The sequence below is a fragment of the Eubalaena glacialis genome, chromosome 2 (assembly GCF_028564815.1).
Source record: "Eubalaena glacialis isolate mEubGla1 chromosome 2, mEubGla1.1.hap2.+ XY, whole genome shotgun sequence".
NCBI classification, from domain to species: Eukaryota; Metazoa; Chordata; class Mammalia; order Artiodactyla; family Balaenidae; genus Eubalaena; species Eubalaena glacialis.
Window position 1 is genome coordinate 69659566 of NC_083717.1, and position 19732 is coordinate 69679297.

General features: G+C 43.8%; 1 protein-coding gene across 1 annotated transcript in view; it reads right to left on the bottom strand.

The window, feature by feature from the left end:
* Nucleotides 1–19501, bottom strand: part of MAP2K1 (mitogen-activated protein kinase kinase 1) — a 79898-nt gene extending 60397 nt beyond the window's left edge. Inside the window, exon 1 of the mRNA XM_061180157.1 lies at nt 18990–19501. Coding sequence (XP_061036140.1) covers nt 18990–19069 — 80 coding nt within the window. The 5' untranslated portion in view covers nt 19070–19501. The remainder of the gene's footprint in view (nt 1–18989) is intronic.
* Nucleotides 19502–19732: the final 231 nt, after the last annotated feature.

Consider the following 19732-nt stretch of genomic DNA (forward strand, 5'->3'; position numbering starts at 1 on the left):
ACTCTATTTGATCAGATAATTAATACTCCCAACTTTCTTTGTGCTGGCTTGGAATTAAGCACTTTACCTACAACAGAGTCAGGCAGAGGCCACATCTCTTGGTCCTATCTGGGGGCTCCAACTAGCCCAGCTTTGCTTAATCAGTTAAAAAGGACAAAAAGTAGAAATGATTCAAGCACAGGTATCAAGAAACTCAATGCACATAACACTGCATTTGATATCAGTGAAAGCCCAGTGGAGCCAATCTCCTGTCCCACATGAGCTCTGTAAGCTAACACCGACATTCATTCATTCCATGTTTAGAGACTACCTACTACGCACCAGGCCTGGGCTAAAGATGGGGCATCAAGACTGAACTCCTGGGCTTCCCTGGTGGCACAGTGGTTGGGAGTCTGCCTGCTAACGCAGGGGACACGGGTTCGAGCCCTGGTCTGGGAAGATCCCACATGCCGCGGAGCAACTAGGCCCGTGAGCCGCAATTACTGAGCCTGCGCGTCTGGAGCCTGTGCTCCGCAACAAGAGAGGCCGCGATAGTGAGAGGCCCGCGCACCGTGATGAAGAGTGGCCCCCGCTCGCCGCAACTAGAGAAAGCCCTCGCACAGAAACGAAGACCAAAAACGAACAGCCAAAAATAAATAAATAAATAAATAAATAAATTTATTAAAAAAAAAAAAAGACTGAACTCCTGATCTCCAGGAGCTCACAGTGCAGGTGTTAAAACACAACAGATATGTGTGAAGATCACCACACATACACACACCCCCAAGTGGTTTGTCTCCTGAGTAGTTCATGGACAGTCCCACTGGAGCTTTTCCAAGGGAGACCATGCAAACTTTCACGGTCGAAATAATATCTGACTTCAGCCTTCAAGGAGGGGTAGCCTCCCAAACATTGGCAATAAAATTGGGTGAGAGAGGTTAAGTAATGAGCCCAATCGGCACAACAATTTAGGGGTGGAGCCAGGACTCCAACCTCAGCTGTCTGCCTCTGCAGATCACACTCTTGCGAGCAAGGAGCACCCACTAAGAGCCAGAACAGAGTTTGTATCTGTGGGAGAGTGCGTCATGGTATCAAAAGAGGAGCAGGGTTCAATAGCTCCTTTCTTCCCCTAAATTAAAGAGACTTGAGATCTTCGTAGTAAAGAAAATAGAGGAAGATACAGATATATTTTTAAATCAAGAAATCAATAAACACTGACCACCTACTACAAGTGAATCCTATGCAGAGAACTGTTATCTTCTGCTGTTACAGCTGGGCTTCCTGCTAGACACATCATCCAGTGCAGGTCAACTGGCCCCTCTGGCTGGCCAGGCATGTGTGTCCCTCCCAAAAATAGCCACTCAGACAATAGGCCCACCCCTAACAAGGGAGGACCAGAGACCAGTTGACGGCACACCAATTGCTGAGCGCCCAAGCATCCCCAAGTCCGCTTGGCAGGAGATGTAGAACACTGAAGCTTCTATGACAAATGAGGAGTATTATTTTTTTCACGCTCCAGACTTGGACCTACTGTTACATTTTACTAATCTTCAGCAGTCTGAACACTTGACTTTGGATTATGTATCTATTCACCATATTTGAAACATAAAAATCAGATGATTTCTAGAGCCAAAGAGCCAAAAGGTATACCATGAAGAGAAAAATTAACAATAGTTTTTTCTCTCCCTCCACATATACTTATCATCCTTCCCTCTTTTTCTTTTTTTCCTGAAAGTTAAATCCTATTAGTCAAAACCACACAGGGTTACCCCTAGGCTGCACTGACTCTACAGAAATCTGTCAAGACTTTAGTTGCCGTTACCAAAGATATGTCAAGAGAGGCTGTGAGAGTCAACAAGAAATGAACTCACTCTGTGCTGGGGGCCTTTAACAATGAGCAACTGATCACCTTTATTCATTTTAAACTGAACATACAGACTCTGCCCTACTTGTAAGACAGATCGAAGCGCAGGCATTGGGACAGGGCAGAAAACAGCCCCACTCTCAAGAGTAGTCAGGGGCCTCGGATCTCGATTCAGGTCTTCGCCAGCTGTACAACACCAAGTAAGCTTCCCAGCCTCTCTGGACCTCAATCTCTTCACAACACATCCAGGAGACTGAACTATCAAAATCTTTTCCACATTTAACATATAAGGACAGACAGGTGGCTGTGCTTGGGGGAGAAGGAATGAAAGGTGTTGGTGGTGAAAAGGATGATTAATATAACATAATGCTATCCTGGGTCTGGAAATAGCCTGGCCTAGTGCTGCGTTCACCTTATCAGCCTAGATTTATTAGGGGGGGGCGGGAGGGCTGGTGGGTGGGAATCACAGCCACCTACAGTGAAATTAAACTCTTCCCAAATGAGTTCTGCTGAAGTGTGATTTATCCAGAGTGTTAAAGTACTTACCAGCAGTATGAAACCATGTTACTGAAATTGTATTACTGCACAAACTTAACTTTTCCCCAAATGTGATTTGCAGAGAGGATGCAGAGCTGAGAATCTTGTGTCTGTGGCCATCTGTCCTATCCCAATCCCTGGAGAGGCGTGGGGGGAGAGTGTGAAAAGCCACAGGTGCCGTGTATATTCAGTCACCAATGTCACATATCCATCAAAGAGCCCAGCAGTTGCTGGGGATAAGTGTTCAGCTCAGCATGCAAAAGAGGGTTGCCAATACATCCGGCCCCAAACATCCCCTGAGCCTTCCTCTGTGCCAGGCATGGGGCTGAGGGAACACCACAGAATGTCACCGCCAGTTTCCCCACTGGGCTAAGAAGGGACTATTGACTGAAAAGGCAGTACAAAGGACTACAGGCACTTAACTGCCTGGGTGACACACACGGCCCTTAACCAGGATCAGTTTCCTCATCTACTGGGTAGAGATAACACACATCCCGCCTGCCTCATGTGTTGAATGAGGAAATAAATAGATGTAAAAACAATAAAGAGTACACAGAGCCTCGCAGAACAAATGCTATGATTACCACCAACACTGTGACCCTCTTGTGCCAAGATATTATAAACTGAAAAGAGTCAACCACTCATTAAGTCAAAGTCAGACTTCGCAGGGATCAGCAGAGTCTCGACCTTGGGAGAGGAGCATCTTCTGCCCTCTGCCGTCTCAAGGCTTAAGTCGTTCAACAAAATTTTACCAAACCAGATGCTAGGGAACATGATGTGCACTGGAGATAATGATGAATAGGACCCGGTCCCAGGCTTCCTCGAGTCCAGTCCAACTGGACAGAGATATGCAAACAACTAACACGTGACGGGATATGTACAGAGTGCTCTGGAAGGTGGAGTGGATGACTGCTACCTGGAGTGGGGTGGAAGACAAGTCTGTGATGGATTTACAGAAGAGCTGACCTATAAATTGAACAAGATTAGGATTTCATCATGCACTGAAGGTGGAGAAGGGAATCCCCAGTAGAAGACACAGTCTGAGCAGAGGCCAGGGCCCAATGAGGAAGATGTTTGGAAGAAATATGAAGGAGAAGTTGAATCCTAGATCTACCTGGAACTGACCCTCAACATCTGGCTTGTGCCACAGGAAGGGAGTGTTACCTTCCCTTTATGTCAGTGACTACCCCTCCCTATTCCTACACACACACACACACACACACACACACGCATGCAGCCCAGGAAATCCTCTTTAAACTCTTGGAGAAGAAGGCTGAGCTTCCTGGGTGGTGCCTGCCAGGCAGATGGCGGCCTACAGAAGCTGGGAGGAGTCTATATTAGGCTGTACTGCGGCAGTTGTTTCCTAGGCACCTTTTGCAGCCTCCTGTTTCACTGAAAATAATTCTTTTGCTTCCTGCACATCCCCAGAAATTGCAAGTATGCCCGGCGTTGTCTCTATTCTAAGTCTGTGTGGATAAAGAACAGCTGAAGAGCCTCATCACTGGAAGTTCTTTGGGAGGTGGGAATTTTCTCTCCTTCTCGCCTGATAGAAAATAAGGCACCCTGGGCTGGGAATCTAGTCCTGCCCTTGTCATGAGTCCAGTTAATCATCAAAAGCAGTTTACACACACATATGAATCCTTTCTGCTGGGTAGGGGTTGTTGTGCCCATTTTACAGATGTGGAGACAGACTCAAGGATATGAAAACTTTCTAGAAATTAGACCCTACTCTAAAAAACAATACAGGAAGACCTCTGGGTGCTCTGCCTCCCCCGCCCGCCTGCCCCTATGATCTCAGACAGAAAGACCAGATGTCAAAGCCCGCTGGGATCCCTTCCAGCTGTCCCCACCATCTTTAAAGTCCTCACTGCCTCTACCTTTGCACTCTCAGGGAAGACAGGCACTCTCCTGCACACCTTGCCAACATTCAGATTTGCTTTTAATCTCTCTGAGCATACTCATGCACGTGACTTTAACACTTCTATAGGAAAAAGCCCAAAACTTTCATTTCTCAGTTTCTGAAAGACAACTTTCTAAGCCATGAGTCAGACTGAAATCAAACATCACATTTAGGCTTCCTAAAAATATTACCCCAGCACAATGCCTTGGTTTTGTTCCCACATGCCCATCCCCCAAGCACACACACATACACTTTGGACTATCATTTAAACACCGGAGTGTATAATTTAAATGTCTTTAATAGCATCCACTAAAAGGACATTCCCATGTGATTCTTCACTTTACTTCAAAGCTATGATCCAAACTGGAGCTTTTACTGAATTTTAGGACTAAGTAGTAGATATGTGGATAGCAAATACTGACAATAAAACTCAGAAAATTTAAAATGCATTCAACTCAGTCATAATAACACTGGCATCTTTTCCAATTTTCAGCAAAACTTCTTTTTGTCCATCTCTCAGCCCAGTGCCTGGTATATATTAGATATGTACTAAATATCAGTTAAATGAATGTTAATACATCTTAATCTTCTAAACATACAAGTTAGAAATCTATGGTTGTAATTCTGGTCATAATCTAAATCTATTTGACCCTAACACAAATGTCATTGGAATAAACAGCAAATAACAAGCAGCTGCTGGCATTCAAAGTATATATACCTCTGTCATTTGAACTGTTTTGAAGTTGGCCTTGTTTGGAAGACAAATGGTTGGCAGCTGCAAGTTCAATTACAAAGTTCTTGGTAGGAAGGCAGAGAAAGAACCAGGGGAATCAAAGTGCTATTTCATACATTAAGCATGGAATTCCTTTCCAACAAACATCCTTCATTTCCCTGGCGGAAACTAATCATAACATGCCCTTTGAAATTGGGAAAACTCAGGACTGTACTTTGGGAGGAAGAATCTAGTTTGAAGGCCAGGCAAAGCTCAGAGAGTAAGAGTCACTCCTTTTGCACATCTCTATTCTGCTAATTTTTTTTAAGGAACAGGGTGGAACATAGGAAAAGCCACCACGCAACAAGTCCAAAGGCCTGGATTAATTAAATGTATGACACTGAACAAGCTACTTCCTTCCTTTGTCCTTCATATTCTCCTTTGCAAAATAAAGGGGCAAAAATAATAAAAGAGTAAAACTGGATGACTTCTAGATGCTAATAGAATTTTCTGCAATGATGAAAATGCTGTAATCTGCTCTGTCCAATACAGTAAACACTAGCCACACATGGCCACTGAATCCTCAAAGTGTGGCTAGTGTAAATGAGGAACTGATTCTTAACTTTATTTAATTTTAATTCATTAAAATTTAAATAGCTACATATGGCTAGTGGCTATAGTTCTGGTGAGTGTAGCTCTAAGAAGACCTTCAGCATTTTATGCAATCTTTGGAGGGCTATGTGGGAAAAGCATGGGTGTTAGAGAAGGACAGACCTGGGTTCTAAACTTAGTTCCACCACTTACTAGTTATGCAACCTTGTGCAAATTACTTAACTTCCCTAAACTTCATTTTCCTTATCTGTACAATAGAATATTATGAACTTTCTCGCAGATTTTTAGTGCAAATTCAAGACAATGGATGAAAATAGATCAGATACGCCCTCAATAAACGGTAATTTTTCCAGTTATGATGTCCTTCAGGGATAAGTTTCATGTCTTTTGCCTTCATCCTATTGTTCCTTCCTGATCTAGGACCCATACTTTATTACCCCACGCCTGGGTCCTACAGATGAAGCGCTTGTCTTTCAAGAAAACCACTTGCTCAGGAATTGTTCCAGATCCTCAGCTAGAGGCGCGCCTCCAGTACCCAAGTCCTCTGTGCCTCCGGAACTGCTGATTTCCGCTTACCCTGTGTCCCCTCCACCTCACACACCACCTCACATTTCAGGAATTCACAAAACCCTTCCCCCTGATTGCCTATCAAGCTGAAACTTTGTTCAGTGCAGCCAAAACACCTGTTAGTGGTTTCTGGTACTTTCCTCACTAACTCTCCCCTTGACTTCCCCTAGTCAATATTTTATAGCCTTTTATTTGTAAATGCTTTAAGACTTTTTTAAAATAATTGCTCAGTGATTTAGAATACTCAGAAATAAAAATGCAGCAAGCTACATTTATGGCTAACCCAGCGTTAGTTTAATTACCAAAATAAAACAAGGCAAAAGACTATATTTTAAAGGAGTGTTTTAGTAAAATAATAAAAGTGTTGCACTATCTAAACTAATATAATGTGCTATGAACCTGGTCCAAATGTTCCGCTGGTCCTTCCTTTGGTGAATAGAACTTTTCCGTGGCTCCAATGTCCAAGTTTTATCAGTGGACACAAATGGATGCCTAAGATAAGCAGGATATATTTTCTATTGTTAATAATTATTGGGATGTTAAACTACCCTCTTATTCTTGTTTTTCTAGCATTCCACAGACTCAGAGAGAGAGAGAGAGAGAAGAGCTGAAATACAGGCTAGCATTTTGGTAGGATTTCGATCTGGATTTGAGTAAGCCATTAGACAAAAGGTTTACAGTTAGCTTGGAATTCCTGCTAACTTCTGAGGCCTCCCCCAACAAGGACATTCTTGAAGGATTATTTACTGAAGGATGATATGAAATCAAACAGGGCAAATAATTTCGACTCTGAACTCTCAAACGTGGTGAGGGTCTAATCTAATTTTTAAAAAATAACCTGGATATGTAAGTTATAACTCAATAAAGAAACGTAATGAACCTGGATCCAGACAACCTGTAAGTACGACAATGTGATTGATTAGTCTTGTCTTCTCCTCACAACTCCCCAAATTTCAAGATTTGACTGGAATCTGGAACTCATGTGGATCATTCACTCAACTCAACTGTTCCACTTTTTCTGAAAAGTAAATGCACTTAAGAGCATCTGAAATTCTGAACCTTTCTTGGTAACAGGTAAACTCAAAATAGGTCAAGTCTAGAAAGGTGATCATTTCACAGGGACTTTTGTCTGTGGTTATTTTGAAAACCACTGCTTTAAAAACTGACATTATGAAGCTTAAAAATAGGCCTTCCTACTAAGGATCCTGGACTAAAATAAAATACCCTTTCCTTCCCCCATTTCCTCATTCCCTTTTCCCTCAAACACCTTAGGAGAGTGGTGATATAGAGGGATAGCCTTTTCCAGTGTTTCAGATTATTACTTGAAAAGAGGTTTTTAAAATTTTTTAAGAATACTGGGTAAAGTTACCAAAATTCAGTGTTGGGTAAACTTGGAAAATTTTCAAACCAAGTAAGCGTCCCAAGTGAAAATATGTCTGAGTTGGGATAAAAGTTCAAGCACCTTCTTCCACTCCAGCTGTGTGAACTCCCAGCAAGTTCTCCCCGCTGCTCCCCCCCCCACCTCCGGTCTGGTTTCCTCATCTTGCAAAAGGAGTCAGAGGGCTGGAGGACCTGTAAGGTCCCATCCAGCCCTAACAGGCTGTGCTTCTATAAAGCTGGGCGGCTGCTTCCTATTTTCATGACTCCTTGGAGAGAGCAGAAAAGCCCCTGGCCCAGAAGGTCCCTGGGAAGCCTCATTATACTTAAAAGTGGTCCCCTGGGACATGAGAACTGCTATTGAGAGCAATGCAAGCTGAGATGGCTATAAAATAGAAATGGTATTGAGAGAGAAGAATTAAGTTATGTTTTGCAGATGACACTAGTAAATCTAGAAATACTGATATTCAATCAAAAAATTACTAGATATATGGGACTTCCCTGGCGGTCCAGTGGTTAAGACTCTGTGTTTCCACTGCAGGGGGCATGGGTTCCATCCCTGGTCGGGGAACTAAGACCCCGCATGCCGCACAGTGCAGCCAAAAAAAAAAAAAAAATTACTAGATATAATAGGTGAATTTTAAAAAGCTGCAGGATATAAACAATTCATACAAATCAAACCACAGTCAAGATGGAAAACACAAATTTAAAAATGTTCAATCACAACAGCATCAAAACGTTAGGTATTTGAAACATTAACTTAGGACACAAGAGAGTTATTCAAAAGAAACTATAAAACCATAACAGGAAAAGAGGAGGAGACATTAATAAATGGAAAGATAAACCATGACAATTCTTAAAGTTTTCTTTAACCCTACCCAATTTAAGAAAAGGGGAAAAAAAAAAAGACTATCAAAACTACATAAGAGTTAAAAAGAAATTTTAGAAAGAGATAAAAATACCATAAAGACCAAATAAAAGTAAACCTGAAAATACAACAGATAAAAATCCTATTTAATAAACTCCATGAAGATATTAGAACTATGTAGAAAAATTAACATAGACCCATACCTCACACCAAGAACATTAATTAATCCTAGATGGGACCACATAAGGGGCAGAAAAGTCTAGAAGAAAATGAAGCCCCATACTCCTATTAGTTATGAAATGATGACAGATGTCTAAATACTAAAGAAAAGTAGGCTATACCATACAAAAGGCATGCTTTGCAAAATAAAAAAATATTTTTTCCTAAGTAATACAATATAAAAGGAAAACATCGCAGTGGGACAATGTAGTAGCCACATAATTTACAAAACTTTAAAATACAAAGCACACTGATCTATTGCTTCAACAAACCAGAAGACAAGTAACTGTGTACTGGCTAATAAAAGACACGAACTAACAAAAAATAAATAAAATACAAAGCACATCAAAGCTATATAGACGTATCTATTAAAGAACGGTCAGAGGAGAAGAAAAGTTTGCGTGAAACTTTTCAAAATGTTCAGCTGGTACCACAAAACTATCCCACCTACCTCTCCAGCTTCATCTCCTGCTATCCGCAGCGATGCACCCAGCACACTAAACTACTTGCCGGCTCCTCCACACATCCCAAGCTTTCCCACTTGTGTGAAGTTGCTCATCCTGAGCTCTCTTCCTGCCATGCCCCCCCTCCCCCATTCCCATGGAAATCCTAGCCATCCTTCAAGACCCAGCTCAAATGTCATCTCCTCTGTGAAGGCTCTCCTAATCGTCCCCACTGGATGTGCGTTCTTCCTCCTCTCAATGATCTCTGACAGTACTTTCTTTGTACATCTTCTCCTGGGGCACTTTTCTTACTCTGCTGCCATCTGTTTCCTTCTTCTTGTGTCCTTGCAACCTCTCCCTCCTCTCCCATATGAGATTTTAAGATCCTTGGAGGCAAAGACAATCTTACCACCTACAGCATCCAGCATAGCAAATTACATTTGGTAAGCATTCATTAAATATTAGTTTAGATTGAATCGATGAAATACAGAAAATAATCCCATTTCAAAAATACAAACTGGCAAAAAATTAAAGTAAAGCAGACTGAGGAGGAGTCCTATTAAACTATCAAAAAAAAAAATCACTAAGGCTTCCCTGGTGGCGCAGTGGTTAAGAACCTGCCTGCCAATGCAGGGCACACGGGTTCAAGCTCCGGCCCAGGAAGATCCCACATGCCGTGGAGCAACTAAGCTCGTGCGTCACAACTACTGAGCCTGAGCTCTAGAGCCCACGAGCCACAACAACTGAGCCCACGTGCCACAACTACTGAAGCCTGCGCGCCTAGAGCACATGCTCTGCAACAAGAGAAGCCACAATGGGAAGCCCACGCACCGCAACAAAGAGTAGCCCCCGCTCACCACAACTAGAGAAAGCCCGCGCACAGCAACGAAGACCCAACACAGCCAAAAATAAATAAATAAATAAATAAATTTATTTAGAAAAAAAAGAAAAAGAAGGGACTGAAATGAGGATCATTTGCTTGTAATATGTCCTCCCCCTCTAAAAAAAAAAAAAAAAAAAAAAAAAAGCCAACTTCCTGAAGCTTGAGGGACCAGTTCAAACATACATTGTAAATTGGTTCTGTCTCTTTATGGAACATATTCAGTTAATATGTAACAAAAGCGGTAACATGGTTCATTGCCTCTGATTCTGTGTATGAATTAATCTCAAAGAACAAAACAAATGGGTTTAAAACATTCATAAGAGTAACAATAAATAATAAAATTTTGAAAGCCACCTAAATAATCAACAAAGTGTCATTTGTGAAGCCAAATCCTATCAAATTCTATTCTTTAGCCAAAAATAAATGACAAGCATTAGAATTATGTCTATGTGTAAAAATGGGGGGGAGGAGAGACCCATCAACTGATCACAGCTATCTATACATGCATATAATGGAATAACCAAAAGTTAAACTGGAAAATTTAATGTCTGAGGTTCTTTCTTTAAAAAGGTGTTGATACATTCAATTTTCTTTTAAAGTTGTACTTGAGCAGGCAAATATGCAAAAAGGAGTTGGGGGGAAAAGAAATCACTCTACCTTTGTCGGATTTTTCTTCAACCCCCATGTAACCTCTTCTTAATCTGACTCAAAGCAGGATACCCCTGGGAGCTTCACCAAGAAATGAGAGGCAGAGATCAGCATTTTTAGCAGTAGGCCCTGCACCAGGATTCAGAAAACACCTGCTCTTTTAAAAACAAAAATGCAATTCATTCTAGGAGGTGTTAACTTAGCAAACAGGTATGTGAGCCTTCAAACAGCTCTCATGGGCTTTCAGGCAAAGAACAGGACATGAAGAAAAAACACAATCAAGTGGCCAAAAGAGACCAAGATGATTTTATCAAAACTGGCAACTTCTGGAAGGGAATAAAAGAAACAAAACTGGGACGCTAAGCTTTCTTCTCAGGCTCACCTCATCTTCTTCCCAGTCTGTGGGTTCTCCAGGTTTTCTCAACATGTCAGAAAGATTCACCATTGCTTGACCTGTGCTTCCTATGGATGTGGTAGAAATAACTACCAATTCAGACTGAGGGAAGCTCGCAAGGGTTTTTTGTTGGTGGTGGTTTGTTTTGTTTAAACATTATTTTGTTTTTTTCCAATCTACCAATAATGATTTACTATATTAAGAGTGTAGTGATGTAGACCCAGGGGTTCAAAAAGGTATGGTCCCAAATAATCAAATTAATGAAAAAAAGACACATAAGGAACATTTAGAGAATAAGAAAGCATATGACTTCAAAATGATATTGCATTTAATGTGATGTTTGTTACACAATATAGGCCAGAATACAAAAGGGGAGAGAGAAAATGTGAGTTAACGTTAAAAGGGGCATAAGGCTAAGGATGAATTTTAATCCTTGGGTACTTTTAAAAAATTTATTATGGGGACTCCCCTGGTGGCACAGTGGTTAAGAATCCGCCTGCCAACGCAGGGGACACGGGTTCAAGCCCTGGTTCGGGAAGATCCCACATGCCGCGGAGCAACTAACCCCGTGCGCTACAATTACTGAGCCTGCGCTCTAAAGCCCGCAAGCCACAACTACTGAGCCCGCGTGCCCCAACTACTGAAGCCCGCGCGCTTAGAGCCCATGCTCCGCAACAAGACAAACCACCACAGTAAGAAGCCCGTGCACCGCAACGAAGAGTAGCCCCCCCGCTAGCCGCAACTAGAGGAAGCCCTCACCCAGCAACGAAAACCCACTGCAGCCAAAAATAAATAAATAAATAAATTTATAAAAAAAAAAATTTATTATGAATTTTTTCAAACACAGAAATATGGAAAGAATAGAACAGTGAAACTCATACACTAACCAACTAAACGACTGTGAACAATTTTGCCCTGTTTGCTTTATCTACCATGTGGGTGTGTGTATTTTTTTCCTGAACCATTTCAAAGTAAGTTTCACATATCAACCATGAACAACATTCTCCTACATAATCATACCATTATTACATCTAAAAAATTAACCATAATTCTCTACTCAAATTTCCCTAATTGTCCCAAGAATTCATTTTACAGCTATCGCATTTTTTGATTCAGTACCCAACCAAGGTTCATGCATTACATTTGGTTGACATGTCTCCTTAGTCTCTTAATTTTCAAACAGCACCACTCCCCTACTTTTCCCCCATGACATTGACTTTTTAAAGAGACTGGGTCAGTTGTCTTCGAGAATGTTCCACGTCCTGAATTTGTATGCTTGTTTCCTCCTGGTATCATTTAATTTGTTTCTCCATCCCTGTATTTGCTGTAAACAGGAAGTTAGATCTCAAGGCTTGATTAGATGCAGGTTTGGGTTAAACTTTAAAGAACAGGCAGCATATAAAATGTCCAAATCAACATGATTTACCAACATTTGCAATTTGGTATTAAGAACAAAAGGTAATAGTCAGCTGAGAAGGAAGAAACCAAAGCGGGCACCACTAACTACACTTCCCATTTGGATAGCATTCCAACAATCATAAAGGGCTTTCATACACATTATTTTGGATGATGCTCACCTGCCTGCCTTCCCTCACAGGTTTGTTATATTATCATCCTTCCTTTACTAATGAGGAAAACCAAGGCTCAGTGAAGTTAAATGACATGCCAAAGGTCAACAATGAAGAAGTGGCATAACTAAGTCTCGAACTCAGGTCCTAGAATAGCATGGAGTTACTCAGAAAAGGCTACATGGGAGATGAACTCTATGCTAGGTCTTGTAAGATGGGCAGCATTCATTCATTCCAGGCACTGGGCTAGACGCTGGGGAAATATCAGTATACAAGATAGTCATGGTCCCTCCCCTCACCGAAAGTGTGGTGGCAAATACAAGACAAAAATAAAATCACACAGGAAAGTGGAGGAGGGCATTCCAGACAAAGGAAACCATGTGAGCAAGACCGGACAGAGGTAAGAAGCGGTATGCTGGGGCAATGGGAGGACAATAAAGGGATCAGGCAGAGAAAAATCAAGCTGGATGGGTAGCTCTACTGAAGTATTCTCTCCCTTTCTTTCAAAGATGCATAAGTAAGTGAAAGTAAAATGTTGTACGTGTTTATGTTCAAACAAGCACCCCACACATCTCCTTGCCCTGGGCTAAGTCAACTTTATGAACCTTTTTGCCATTTCTGTATCTGCTGCAACAACAACAGAGACATTCTTCCCAAGGACACGGGCTTCAGCTGGCCCTACTTTTCACCTGAAGTTGTTCTCAAAAGACTGTGCCCGTATTAGTTATTGCTGCAACAAACCAGTAGAAGCATCCAAGTCCAGAACTACAAAATCAGTTAAAACCACTTCAAAAGCTTCTAGTTATCACGGTGTACATCCCAGGTAAGGCCATAAGAGATCCCCCAAAAGCACAACAACCTGTCTCAATGTTTCTGTCCCCTTCCTTAAGGACCGTCACACTAACAGATGTGTGTCCCTACAAACCTGGCAGAAACTGCTGATGCTATGAACGATGCTCTGAATGCAATAATTAAGTCTGAGGGTTTCAGCCCCAAATCCAAAAGCTGTGGATGCCGCCAAGGCCAAGCAATGCACCTTCTTGTTTATTCAGCACCATATGGCCTTCAAAGCACTTGCGTATGTGTTATCTTGTTTAATCTTCATGATACTCCTTCAAGGTAGGAATGGTTCAATCATTTAATCAACAGATATCTACTGAGTACCTTCTATGGGCCAGATACTGATCTACTCACTGCGCAAGGAACAAATCAAGCCCTCACCTTCATGAAGCATACATTTTAGTGGGGGTGGGGTGAGGTGCAGATAAATACTTATGGACAGTGCAACGTTAATTAGTGATAAGTGCTATGAAGAAAAATAGGGCAAGATAAAGGAGTAGAGCATGACAGAGAGCGCTATAATTAGAGTGATCAGGGATGGTCTCTGTGAAGAGACATTTGAGCAGAGGTCTGAAGGAAGTGAGGGAGCAAGTCATGTGGGTATTTGGCAGAAGAGAATTCTAGGCAGAGGGAACAGCAAAAGCTCTGAGATAGGAATGTGCCCAACCGACTGTGGAACAGCACAGAGAACAGCATGGCTGGAGCACATAAGTGAAGGGGACAGTGGAGGAAAACTAAGAACCTGATCAGGCAGGGCCTTGTAGGCCACTAAGGCAAAGATTTGGTAGACCATTCTCATCCTCACTCTACAGATAAGGAAACTAAAAGAGAGAAAGTCCAAAGGACTTGCCTAAGGTCAAAGAAAAAGTGAGGTCTCGGGAAGTACCCTGCATTGCCACCACGAATTCTACTCAGGGCTCACGCTTCTCCTTGTGGAGATTAAAAGCGTTCTTTAAAACACAAAGAAAGAGATTAAGCATGTGCCTCATCATGGAAGGAGAGGCAAGGTACCCTAAGACTCAGCAATCCCATTTCTGAGTACATTCCACAGGGAAGTCTTACAAGAGTCCAAAAGGAGTTGCGTACAAGGATGGCGATGGCTGCACTGTTTGAGGCAGCAAGGGGTTGGAAACAACACAATTGTCTTCTCTAGGGGAATAATAAGTAAAATGTGGTACATGCACAAGACTGATTGCTCTGCAACCAAGAGAAATAATGAACTAGATACACGTATAACAGCATGGAAAGAGCGCAGAAACATGGTGTTCGGTTAAAAAAAAAGAAACTGAAATAAAAGTTTAGGGTGGTCATTGCTTCTGTTCAAATATTGTTGACTATCCTCCTTCCAAGAAGGCCCCTGCCCCCTTTGAAGGTCAACATGGCCATGTGACTTGCTTTACAAAAATGGGAGCAAAAGTGACATGTGTCACTCCTGGGCAGAAACTTTAAAAGCCAGAATGTGGTTCACAAGATTCCCTTTTCATTAAGCATATTTCAGACATGGTGCGTCCGTCAGCCTGAGTCCCTGATGGAATCCAATCAACAGAGCCTCCCACTGACCTGCAAGCATGTCAAACTACTGAGATTTTCTAGTATATCACAACTGACGTAGATTTATAGCACAATAGGATTTTTAATAAAAAATGAATATAATTAAGGTGCACAACATGATGATTCAATATACACACACAGTGAAATGATTATTTCAGTCACGCTAATCAACATACACACCCCCTCACAAAGTTACTATTTTGTGTGTGTGTGACAAGAGCACCTGAAATCTACTCTCTTAGCGAATGTCCAGTATTCAATACAGTATTATTAACTGTAGTAATCATGCTAAGCATTAGATCTCTAGACTTATTCTTCCTATTAACTGCAACTTTGTATCCTCTGACGAACATCTCCCCATTTCCCCCACCTCCCCACCCCTGGTTAACCACCTATCTACTCTCTGCTTCTATGTATTCCACTTTTTTAGGTTCCACATATAAATTGAGATCATGCAGTATTTTTCTTTCTGTGTCTGGCTTATTTCATTTAGCATACTGTCCTCCAGGTCCATCCATGGTGTCACAAATGGCAGGATTCCCTTCTCTTTTAAGGCTGAATAATAGTACAATATCATTCAGCACTCGAAGCACACAAAACGATACTATCTATTGAATACCTCCCAAAGGCACACATATAGCCAACAAATGGGTGGAATTATAAGACCATATATTAAATAACCTAGAGTGGGTGAGATGGTGCCTGTGAAAAAAAGGGAAATGGGGAAGGGGGAATGAGAGTAAAGGGGAAAATAAGAGAAAAAAATGAAAAGGTATTAAAAGGTTTGTTAAACACGTGCAAATATTAGAAATTTCATTCACTCACTGACTCACTCCACAAACGTTTGTGCACTTATTATGTGCCAGGTACTATTCTAGGTACTACTTACGGAACAGTGAATCCAAAAAGGGCAGTCCTATGCTTATAGTTTATGGTGTACAGAAGAGAGAAATATTTAAAATACCCTAAAAAAGATTATGGACAGTGAAGAAATGTCATTAAAAAATCAGGTGACATGAGAAAGAGAGACCTACTTTAGATTAGGTGGTCTGTGAACATCTCTGAGGAAATGACATTTATGCAGAGAGGTGAAGATTGCTTCCTTCCTACCTTGAGAACAGGAAGGGATGATTCATTCCAGGCAAAGGGAACAGCAAGCATGTGCAAGGGTCTGGAGGGAGTATGGACCATCCCGTGGAGGAAGTGAAAGAGGACCAGTGTAACGGAAGAAAGGAGCAGCAGGAAATGTGGTTAAAGAGATTGGGTGGGGGGCAGGCAGGAGGGGGATAGCAGCAGGCTCATAGCCCAATATAAGGAGTTTGGATTTTATTCTAACTGCAATGAAACCATGAAAACATTTTAAACAGAGTAATGATATGATCTTATTTCCAATTTATTTCATTCTAACTTAGCACCCTTGCAATATGCTCATATATTTTTACAAACTTGCAGAAGAAATATTTTTGCATTCTTTTTCTTCAAGGACCCCCAGAACTTGCATAGACATCAGGTCCCACATAACCCAGCTCTGTCTGAAAGGGGTAAGTGCTATGTTAGAGACCAGTCTCAAGGTGTCAGAAAGCCACAGAGAAGCAACCTTGCCAATTTAGTACCAAGAGTTCTTTAATGTCAATGGATTTTTTTCTTTCGTTTACACTATATGATAATGTTCAAAATTGTGCCCTGGTCTAATCACAGAAATCATGAGTACATCAGCTTTGCTTGAAAAAGGTGAAAGATGTAGATGTATACAGCTTTCCCCCTATTAGTGGCAGGAAACGTAGGGGAACAGTCCCTGTTTGTCTCAGGCAGCCAACACAAAGATGCCTCCTATTGTAACACAGCAATGAGTCATGGAGGTAGGTGCACATGGCACAGAAAACTGAGCAAGGGAGAGTCGTTTATCCAGAAGGTAAGGCACCTTAACACACATATCCACCGCCACGACTGGAAACTACCTTCTAGCTTCCTTCAGCCTTCTCTCCCAGTAACAAAGGTACCAGCAGCTAACATTCATGGAAGGTTTCCTACTATTAGCTCATTTAATCTTCACAACTACTCTAAATAGGTTCTATCATTAGACCCATTTTCACAGATGAAAAAACTAAACCTAAGCCCGAGAGAGATTTGTCCCAGGTCACAAAACCACAAACTTAGCCTGACTCCAGAATCCAACCTCTTAACCACTGTTTAGAATCTCCCAGTCCCACCCAAGCGTATCTGCCACCAACTCCAGGAGAGTTTCTTCTTTTCCTCCTAGTATTGTTTTCTTATAACAAAACTCCTCTCCTTTGCAAGAACACAGCAGTGGTGTCACAATTAACAACAGAAGGTACTTCCACTCAGTACCCTCCTCCAAATCAAACGGGAGCACGATGATCAGGCCACAACATTCAAAATTTGTCCTGTCCTTCCCTGCCCTGGGGGGCTTTCAGACTATTTTAAGGGAATAAAATTCTGTACACTAAAACTGAACTAATCTTTGCAAAGTAATCCACTAACCTGTACAAGTTAATATCATGCAAAACAGACACTACAGTATCGAAAGGAGTTTGGAGACTTCCCTGGTGGCGCAGTGGTTAAGAATCCGCCTGCCAATGCAGGGGACAAGGGTTCGAGCCCTGGTCTGGGAAGATCCCACATGCCGCGGAGCAACTAAGCCGGCGCGCCTATAGCCCGTGCTCTGCAATGAAGAGAAGCCACCGCAACGAGAAGCCCCCGCACCGCAACAAAGAGTAGCCCCCGCTCACCGCAACTAGAGAAAGCCCGTGCGCAGCAACGAAGACCCAATGCAGCCAAAAATTAATTAATTAAAAAAAAAGAAAGAAAGAAAGGAGTTTGTCTGAGGAATGTGGTTGAGCTCACATCACAGGTCTGTCCACCACTGGCCTTGTGATCATTACAGGGATGGACAGAGCCACCAAGCCACAGGGTCCCCAGGCTATTAAAATTGAGAGAGTCAAAGGAAGGTTACAGAAATCACCAAAGGGCAGAAGATCCAAGCCTAATCTATTTATTTCATCGGCTGGCTTCCTAAAGTCTCCAGTGTGCAGGTAAGAGATTAAGAACTAAATCTTTTCTGGTTATTTCTCCAGCTCGCCGGGTCTTCCTCCCTCAGACAGTCTTGTCCCTTACCCAGGACGCAAAAGAGTTGCGGGAACTCAGAAACATCCATGAAACAGCCGCATCATTGTTTAATGAAACAAAGTACTGGTTTGTGAGCAACACTGGAAGCTGCAGAGATGGAGCACCTTGTGTGTGATTTCCCAGACCATGGTGTCATGTCTCAGGTCGGAAGTTAGGGCTTATGGTCAAGCAAGGAACAGCCAGGAGAGACACTGATGAGATTTGTTTAATGAATGAATGAATAAAAAGTCAGATGAAGAAAAGAAAAACCGCTCCCTTCGAGACAAGAGAGTTTCCAGGAAGGCCAAGGAATGAGAGCCCCCAAAGTCGACAAGCGAAAATCCTCTGTGATGTCGGTGTACACACGCCCCCGCTGGCCAGGCAGCGGCCACAACTAGGCACTCCCAGCCCACAGGTGTCAGGTACGAAGGTGAGGACTGCTCACAGGTCCCAACTCCACACTCTATACCGAGTTGGTCTCAAAGATGCAGATGCGATCTTAATTTTTCCAAGACATCTGCTCCCTTCTCCCGGTTACAGGCCAGAATTGCAGAGGATCTGGGGGGGGAAAGAGCTGGGTAGGGGCGGGCGATGAACCGGTTTTTACTTTTTAGGGAGAAGGAAAATGACCAGAGATCAGGGATGGCTGAAAGGGTCGGGAAAGGGGTGGGGATGGGGGCATCGCGACTCGTTGGGTCCACTGACTGGTCTTGAGTCAGGCGCACAATCTGTGCTTAGTCACCGATACCTCGGCGGCCGGGAGTTCCTCGCGCCTGGCAGCCCAAGACGTACGTGACGACCCGAGCGGAGCCCCGCGCGCCGCGCACACCCGACTCGGCTCCTGCGCCCGGGCTCCGGCCTCCCCAGCCCGGCCCCGGTGCTCGCCTCCCCCCAGACTTACTCCGCCGAGCTGGTCCCATTAACCGCGGAGCCGTCGGGGGCCGGGTTCAGCTGGATGGGCGTCGGCTTCTTCTTGGGCATTTTGGACCCGGGGAAGGCGCTCTCAACTCCGAGGGGAGGGCGGCCCCTCTTGCTTCCTCCCTCTGAGCTGCCCCGCGCCCGCCGCGCGGGGCCAAGTCAGGGCCGCGGGCCCGGGGGATGCCTTCGGGGGGCGCGCCCTGCGCGGTCCCTTCAGGGCCGAGGGGCCAGTGGCGGTCTCGGGAGACCCACGCCCCACTTGCTCGGCTCACAGGGAACCGAAGGGCTTCCCCGCCGGCGCAGCACCGCAGCCCGGGATTCCCTCCCGCTCTCCCTCAGTCCACCGGTCCCCGGGGCTCGAGGGGCCCCGCCGCGCGTGCACCACAGCGCTGCTCCAGCCACAGTCCGGGAAAGTGCGCCGCTGCCACTGCCGCGTTCCAAGCCACTCGGCGCAGTAGTCCCAGAGGGACTGGAGGGCGGGGGAGGGGTGGGGAGGGATAGGGAAGGGGGAAGCCTTGCCCCCCGCCCCCGCCCCGGGCAGCTGCTTTTTCCACTCCCACTCGGCTCCGCCCCTTTTGCCTCGCCGGCAGCCAATGGGAACACGCCTCGGCGGCAGATGACGCGGAAATACGTCACGGGGCGCAGCGCGCTACCCTGGGGGCGGGGTCCGGCGCTGGCTCCACCGCGCCCTCTGCCGCACAGAGGCACCCAGGTGGACCCACCGGG